At 34.4% G+C, this 8,461-nt stretch overlaps 1 protein-coding gene across 2 annotated transcripts; it reads left to right on the top strand.

The window, feature by feature from the left end:
- The first annotated feature begins 1,068 nt into the window (after positions 1–1,068).
- On the top strand, positions 1,069–8,040 carry LOC120173287 (enhancer of polycomb-like protein 1). Of its 2 annotated transcripts, XM_039180491.1 has the most exons (13): positions 1,069–1,339; positions 1,518–1,752; positions 2,714–2,843; positions 2,960–3,062; positions 3,851–3,974; positions 4,554–4,619; positions 5,018–5,056; positions 5,581–5,661; positions 5,743–5,790; positions 6,205–6,255; positions 6,352–6,420; positions 7,056–7,298; positions 7,590–8,040. In XM_039180491.1, exons 2-13 carry the CDS (start codon positions 1,597–1,599, stop codon positions 7,839–7,841), a joined length of 1,362 nt encoding a protein of 453 aa, XP_039036422.1. In that variant the 5' UTR covers positions 1,069–1,339; positions 1,518–1,596; the 3' UTR covers positions 7,842–8,040. The 2 variants fall into 2 exon arrangements, with proteins under 2 accessions (XP_039036422.1, XP_039036423.1); XM_039180492.1 differs by lacking the exon at positions 5,018–5,056.
- Positions 8,041–8,461: the final 421 nt, after the last annotated feature.

The raw sequence follows: 8,461 nt of genomic DNA, 5'->3' as shown, positions 1-8,461 counted from the left end.
AATGTTAAAAAAATTTAACGTCTGAATTAAAAATTAACTCGGATTTCAAATATAGGCTTTCAAAATTATATTTTTAAAATAATTAACAACATTATAGCATGATAACCTACACTAAAACGATGTTGTTTTAGATCCTTACATAAAAACAAATTTAATCCAAAACGAGGTCATTTTAATTTCCTGTAAAAACTTGTTTTTGCCATTTTCTCTCATTTATTCTTTCTTCTTCTTCTTCCTCCTCTCTTTCTCACCTTATGTCGTAAATTCATCTCCCTGAAAAGTTGATGAGCCTCAAACTTTCCTACGCTAATGGATTTTCATTTGTCAGCAATGCGATCTTATGTGCCAAGGCATTAATGCTTTTACAGGTCGGGATGCTTCCAATTCTTTTTCAGTCTTGATGGTTCATGACAGCCATTTATGGGAAGTATATGACATGGTTTCTCAATTGTTTGTAGCTTAGGTTGTCTTCTGTTCGTGCTGTAGCTAATCTTGTGTTTGGCTAGAGCTCAACATGCGCCGAGTTTCTTTAGTATGATGTTTTCTGAACGATATTCTATAACACTTGTAAGGATGTTTATCGAGCTAGTCAATCATGAGTGGAGCAGTGTTCGACTCGACTCATTGCTCGTTAAAATTTTACTTGACTCGTGCTCGACTCGTTGTTCGTTGAGCTCATTGCTAGTTTCATTGCTCGTTAAGCTCAACATGCTCTGAATTTCTTTAGTATGATATTCTATAACACGTGTGTAGTTCCAAATCATTCTATTATACGAACACTCTTTACTTGGAAATTCTTTTTCCTTCATTATTTCTCTTCTAGAATATGCCAGTAAGAGTATGACTTGACCACGCGCAATTCATTTTTCTCTTTAAGTGTATATAAAATAATATAATAAAATATTAGTTGGTTTAAAATTTAATAAAAGATGCCATTTCATCACAAAGTTAGGGATAAAAAGGTTCAATGCTTAAAGTTGAGTTATTAAATTGAAAATTTTAAAGTATAGTGAGTAAAAAAGGAGTGATATGAAAGTTTAGATGATCTGTGTATTTTATCCATTTTTTTAATGTTCTTTAATTTTGTTTTCGCCTAAAAAAACTCAAATATGAAACCCTAGCAAGTGCCATTTTACGTTATGGTAATTTCCAATTTTCCAACCAAAACAAATCCCTAACACCCAAATTCTCATTCTCGAATCAGATTCATTCCTTTACTTGACTGTATAGTAATCTGATTTACTACAAACAACCTCAGAGAATTCAGAATCCCAGCCCAGCAGCAGCAACGAAACCCTAGAAATTTCACTCTTCACTTTCCCCGTAACGCCTCGCAAATGTAAGCCTCTCAAAATTTTAATCTCATGTTTTCTTAATTCCGTTGTTTATAATATTCTGCTCCCAACAGTTTCTTTTAATTTCAGCATGAACCAATGCATGCAAATGCTACTTTCCTTCTTTCCCCTTCTTGAATTTGAATTGTCAAGTGGATTTTTGCTTGTTATCTTTTTAATTAGTGGATTGGTTTCGGCATGAGGTAAGTGAATTGATTGAGGGAGAGCTTTGAGGTGAAAGGAAAAAAAAGGAAGAACAAAAATGAGTAGGCTATCGTTTAGGCCACGCCCATTGGACATACACAAGAAGCTACCGATTCTAAAGTCAATTAAAGACTTCGAAGACGATGAGCCTCCTACTTCCGGTACTCGTAACTCTCAAATGCTGCGTCTTGTTGCTGCTGAGGTCGAAACTGAGGTACCTGTTTTCGCTTCTTTGCTTTTTCATAGCACAAATTTACTTGCATTCTGTAATATATAAAAACATAACTTCTGGGGAAGCAATGATAAAAAAATTAGAGCTTCGCAAGGCTATTTATGTTAAAAAAATTAACTATGACTTGGCATTATACTTTCAAGGCTACTTTCGTTGAACCCTTTTCAATCCTTTGTTTCTCATAGCTCAAATTCATTTGCAATCTTTAATCCAAAAGTTTCTGGAACCTATATTGTTTGTGGAAAAGCAATAAAAGGAATTAGAGATTTGCAACAGTTGAGGCTATTTTTGTTCAAGAACTTTCAGTATGACTAATCATTGTACCTTAAGTCTCTGGCTTCGCTTGGTTGATGCTTTTGCTACTTGGTTTCCATTTCTTAAAAGTTGCTAGAAGGCAAAAGCAGAAGGTGAAGAAAAATTCATGATGGTCCGTGAAATGGCCAAGTAAAAGGTTGCTCTAATTGTGACATAATTGGTATATATAGAAGTAAATAAATGCATTTTCTCTTCTAAATAATAATAATTATAATCTTTCAAAGGTATTGTTTGTGATTCCAAACAGACATTTTTGTTTTGCTTATGAAAGCAAAAGGCAAGTAGAAAAAGCATGAACCAAACAAAGCTTAAAGAATTTAATTAGTTGATAGGTAGATGTATGGCTTATAGGGATGTGTTTGAAGCCTATGGAATTAGATTGATTTTAGGTTTTAATTGTAGGAAATTGGGTTCACAACTTGTTTTACTGAATGATTCATTATTTCAACCAAGTAACAGTATAGGCATAAACAAATGACCCTGGAAATTTGTTAAGAACAGTATGCTAATGAGCAGATTTCTCAAGGATGACTCTTGCTTTTTGTAATTTCTCATGTCTCTCTGGTTTCAAGATTATTAGCATCCTAGATGCATAGTTAAATTTGTATATTTGAATTGATTTTTTTAGGTGCAACCAATCGCTGCCAAGAAACTGGCTTCTGAAATACCTACACCTCAGTTTGTTGTTGTTGATACTTATGAAAGAGATTATTCTCGCACGTTCTTTCAACCCACATCCTATTTACGAGCAAGGGGAGGTTTGTGAAAACAGAAAGATTCCTTTGTTTATTCTCAAAAGCTAATTTGGATGGTTATTTTCTAGTGGTAATTCAATTGGTGTTGGCATTCTGAAAGTCTGTTTTATTATCTCCAGCCCGGGCTGAGATTGGAGAGTTTGTTGAGTATGATCTAGATAATGAGGATGAAGATTGGCTTCAAGAATACAACAAAGATAAGAAGGTTCTTGCACCTGAAAAGTAATTATGTAAATCTTGATTATACTATTGCGTTTTTCTTTTTCCAGTTCAGGTAGATGCGTCTGAATAATACATTCACCTGATATTTCCATCAAGATTGTTTAATTAACTCCTTTTTCTTTTTCCTTCGCTTTTATTTACCCTTGAGTATGAATTGTCGGAAGCTGTCTAGACTGTTAAATCTGTCTAAATGTTAGCATGAAGAAGCTTATTTAGCTGATCTTATTTCAATCTATTAATATCTGAAAAAGTGTTAAAAATTTATCTCATTTAATTTAAACAGTGTTAAGGCATCTTATATCTGCTCCATTATTCTCTTTCAGCATGAATTTTTCTATTCTTTGAATGATCTAGGACTTCTTTGTTTTCTTTATACTTGGGTTATTTTAGTTGCAAGAATCTGGCTTTTGTATCAGAGGTTGCTGATTCACTTGCTTGAACTAGCTATGAACTAGAAATATTCATCAGCTCCTTCAGCATGCAGACCTATTTTGATGGTGTCTTGATTTTTTTTCACTTTAATTGTATATGGGTATGCCTTCTGGAAGCAAGCATAATTTATGCTCTGCTTTCTTTGTAGCCAGTGAGAGTCAATTCTTACTTTACTATATTTTGGAAATGTTATTACTATATTAGATGGATAATTAACCACAGAGAGGGAAAGTGTTCTCGTTGTATTTGGCGGAGCAACCAGAAGTGTTATCAATTTATACAATCTAAAATCAGTTCAAGTGTGATTTACTCTCGTATCTGCTTATTTAATTCTGCAGTTGTGCTTGATAATGCAGGTTGGAGAGTATTCTTTTCAAATTGGAGGTGTTGGATCATAAAGCTCGTGAAAGAGCAGGAGTTATAACACCTACACTTGTTTCACCAATTCCTGTGCTGTTGACAATGGATGCTGCTATCGAGGTGGATATTTGTTTTGATTTTGCAGAAGCTGACCAAATTAGATTTTTTATTTATTTTTATGCATCCCATATCTATGCTTATTGCACCATGGATTATATCAATTTTCAACATTTGGAGTTTTCAACTTAAAATGGTCATCTAATTATAGGCCTCGATACCATTCAGTAAGTGTGAAAGGACTAATGATTATCTTAATAGAGATAATCGTCCTCTGATAATTCTTTTGATGGTTGATGCCCTAGAATGGCATGTGTACATGTATTTATTTTTTCCAAACCCATCAGGTTTGAATCCCCAAACTCTGTTTTTATCTGTTTATTTCTTTCTGTATTTGTGATTTCCCTACTTGGGCATGTTTCAAGAACACTGATGCAAGATATAGATATATTTTTGCACTCAAGATGTTTAATTTTTTTACTCGTATTCTTTACATCCGAATACTAAATCTTCTTTAATAACATGTTCAGTTTTTTTGCTCCAGCATTTTTCATTTTAATCAATGAACTAATTTGTTGAATCATTTGGAGTGAAACATGAGTTCATTCTTATTCTAATTTCCTGTTTTGCTTTAATTGCTAGGGCTTGCAATCTCAATCCATCAAATATGGAGTGTTTCAGTTGGTTTATAACTATTGGAAAGAAAAGGTAGGGGACAAATATCATATCTGGATGTTTTATGGACTTGTACGAGATTCAGAATCTTTGTGAAGGAAGAAGCCTGCTTGGGATTTTCATCCTCAGTAGTATCTAAGTAACTAATTAAAATTTGGTTTGCCAAGCTAGATTGCTTACTTTGGTACCAGTGGAGGAGGTGCCATTATTTGATGGATGTTCTTAGGGAAAGTCCTCGACTTGGTAAAAGTAATTTGGACTGTGCAGCCTGCATGTCCATATAAAATGTGACAGATAATTTGAATTTTTATTCTACTATGTTCACATGCCTTATTCTTCTGGAGTTTTGCTGAACTTCTTGAATCATTGTTGACGTAATAATAAGGATATTTATGCGTTTTTTGTCTTTTTCATTTTTTCCTTCTTTCCAGCGTGAAAGGTGGCAGAAGCCTATTTTACGGCGTTTACAGGTCAACTTTATCACTTTACTATATGGGAATTGTTTTATGAACACTTACAACATATCTTTGTTTTTGAAATGTATAACGGAAAGTAGATATTCATTGTTGAGATGTTTCCACATGGGTTTTATGTTTAGGTGACTAAAATCATTATACTGTATCTTTTCTTGGAGCTGTTTCATACTGCATTTTTAGAATCTTTATCCTTTCATACCACTTCTGAATGTTGCCTGTTTTAGACTGGAGTACGAGACCTTATCAATTCATGTGAGACCAACCCTTTAAGAATTCAATTTATTGGAAATAATATAATCAGAAATAACTGCCGCAAATTGTATAATTTGTTTCATAGCATCTGTAATCATTGAAAATTGATTTTTCTGGCCATTTATAAAAATCTTCTATTAGACCTTGTGCTTTTAGCATGCCATCATCTTTGTTTTAGTTCAATTTGTTTGAATTAAGATGTTTCAGCCATATAATGCTGATAAGTTAATGACAGTGGCATTTATATTCCCCCCCTTGTTGTGCAGCCTCCTCCACCAGTTAATGACAACAACCCCTATAATGTCTTTAGGCCAAGGGAAAAAGCTCACAAACTTCACACAAGAAGGGTTAGTTTCTGACTTTAGTTGTAAGCCCTTCGTTAGATTTTTTTACTGTAAATACCTGAAGTTTGTGTTATCTTTCATTAGATGCAAAGGAGAGAAAACAATGTGCAGTCATTTGAAAAGCTTCGCCAGGTGAGAGCAATTGCTCTTTCATTCTACATTCACAAACACAAAGTTAATATGAAACAACATTTTCTGTCAGCAAAACGATTGTCTTATGCTTAGAGCTTGCATCATGCAAAAACATAGTTTTATGTTTTGCATTTCATAAAAAGGTCATTAGAAAGGATTGAAAATTTTACTTTTTTGTCATCCACAAGTTTCTCTACATCAATAGAAAATGTTGAGCTCCTGTAAGTGATTATATGTAAGAATAGTTATGGCAATATGCTTAATCGATTCAAGACCATAGTGTGACAGATTTTTTATTTAATGTTGTTTTGGACTGTAAGCGTGGCACTTTTTTTTTTCATTGTAATTCTTTTATTATTGATCATCAACAGTTTTCAAAATAATTTTTCCTTTTTCACTTGTTACTTCTCTCAGGTTAGGCGCAACTTAGACCAAGCGAAGACATTACTTGAGGCTTTGATGAAGGTGCTCTTCCTCGATCAATTTTATGCATGTTGATTGCAACTAAAGACTTATGTATGCATCTGAAGCGATAATGCTTTGGGTTGTGATTGAATGCAGAGAGAAGAGAAGAAGAGAGATGTTCTAGAATGTGAAGTTAGCCTTCAGAGGATCCAAATGAAGTACAAGGTACCATTACAATTTTTTTATTTGCTTCTTTTCTAATTTTCTTATAATATCCAGAAATGCCTGGGTTTAACCATCTTTAATCAGTTCAGAGCATTGAGCAATAGCTGATGATAGTGGAGTATTTAGTCAGAAATTTGTTTGTAAGATGCTTGGGTTTATGTATTTGAAAGAATTTCAACCAGTAGCTGATAGTGAATGAAATTTTTAAATTGTCAAGTGTATTCTGGTAAACATGAAGATTGCCGTCCTAAGCCTCTGCTTTGACTTGAATAGAGAGGAAACAAAATTAAAATAGAACATTTGTTATCTGCCTGAAAATGTTGAGCTTTGTGAGAATATCCTTACTTTTTGCAGTCTACAGATAGTCTCCCATGTTTTAGGCTTTGTTTTGTGTAGAAATTTTCATTGTCTGCTGAATGTCATTTTCCCATTAAAGAGTTTTATCAGTGACTATTCTCGTAACTGCTGATTTCTCTCTATTGTTTAAAAAATCATCTGTGGCATCCTACCACAAAGCATCTGTTCATTGTGTTGTTTTATGCGCTTTTTTAAATAAAATTTATTGTTATATAGAAATACGAATTTAATATAATTGAAGTTCGATTTTGGATGATGTTGTCTTAATGAATATTCAGCACGAAACTGAGCTCCTTGAAGATATTACACTTCCTGGATTTGCACCAATATCTGGCAAGTTTGCTTCAGGTGAAGATGAGTTTATGGACTCAGATGATCTTGCGAACAGCCGTCCATGTGCACGACCTGCTGCTGTCCAGAATCCACCTCTAACAGATTCTGATGTAGCCTTAGCTCCACCCGGAAGTGTTAAGCAAGAGTTTCGGCGGCGACATTTACTGCATGGATGGCTCCATAAATTGGTACGTCTTGTGATCTTGTCAATTCGGCTTGCTCTCTTCTTCCAACTACTACATGCAATTCCCAAAACAAAAATTTCCCTATTTTGGTTTGACATACACATATCATAACCGATGGTTCTGTTGTGCCATTTAGGTAGCATTTCTAGAACAAATGTTGTAGACTTGGTTTTCCAACTTTCGTACTATACTTTAGCCATGCATTTCTAATAATCTGTGGATTTAACTAGATCATACTTTAGTCTCACATTTCCAAGAACGGTTTCTTTTGCTTTTTTGGAATGGTTAATGCAGGATCCTCTTGAGCCAGTTTTGTTGTTCACAAAACCATTAGTTCCAGATAAGCTGGCAGCTGCAAACATTGTACCCCCGTCTGATACTTCAACAAAAAGTGGTGCTTCTGCAACACCCTATAAATTTCATGGAAGGATGGGGCGTGGGGGCCGAATCGTATTTGATAGGTGGAATCCTCTCATGCATACTCCAATCGATTACGGTAACTCTTTTTACATTCCGCGGAAGCCACAGCCTTCAACATACAACTAATTTTATTAGTTTTTGCCTGGTCCTCTGCTATCTGAGCCAGCGGATTCCACTGTAAAGAAAATTCAGTAGATAATTTTATTTGTTGTAATGATATACAGTGGGATTTGAGCAAAAGATGGGTAGGTTGTTGAATATTCTCGGGTGTTTTTCCACCTGCATTGGCGATACATCTATGCATTTTTTTTTGCAAAAAGCTCGTGTTTTAGCAATACTCAAGTTCGACTTAGCTCGTTTATAGTTCTAATCACAAACCTCACAATCCTTACTGAAAAATCATAAACCCTAAAATCCTCCGATTATAATACATCCAAGTCTCTGGTCGTAGATCTCAGTGGTCATAGCACGACACATCTATTGGAGAGTAACATATCTCAACCGAATAACAATCGAACGGTAAAAGGGGCATAAATTGGGGTGATTTTGTTCGAGCTTTAGTTTTTTTGAACAACTTTTGGATTGGTTTCACAGAGATCTAAATCGAAGGATTGAATAGTGAGGAAATTTTTTAATTCAACACATCAATCAATGTGAATGGTGAACAAGACTTGATGACGTATGGTAGAAATGGTTTTAACGGTAGATCTGTGGAATTTGGGTTGTTTATCGATTAAATGGATAAT

This window comes from Hibiscus syriacus, unplaced genomic scaffold (assembly GCF_006381635.1).
Source record: "Hibiscus syriacus cultivar Baekdansim isolate YM2019G1 unplaced genomic scaffold, ASM638163v2 tig00111942_pilon, whole genome shotgun sequence".
Classification (NCBI taxonomy): domain Eukaryota; kingdom Viridiplantae; phylum Streptophyta; class Magnoliopsida; order Malvales; family Malvaceae; genus Hibiscus; species Hibiscus syriacus.
The sequence above is the reverse complement of the archived record's forward strand: the minus strand, read 5'-3'. Positions and strand labels throughout refer to the sequence as shown.

Coding starts and splice junctions, on each gene's coding strand:
- LOC120173287 (XM_039180491.1), top strand. CDS start 1,597: ATGAGTAGGCTATCGTTTAGGCCACGCCCATTGGACATACACAAGAAG. Junction 4,620..5,017: donor ATAACTATTGGAAAGAAAAG/GTAGGGGACAAA, acceptor CCTTCTTTCCAG/CGTGAAAGGTGGCAGAAGCC. Junction 6,421..7,055: donor GGATCCAAATGAAGTACAAG/GTACCATTACAA, acceptor ATGAATATTCAG/CACGAAACTGAGCTCCTTGA.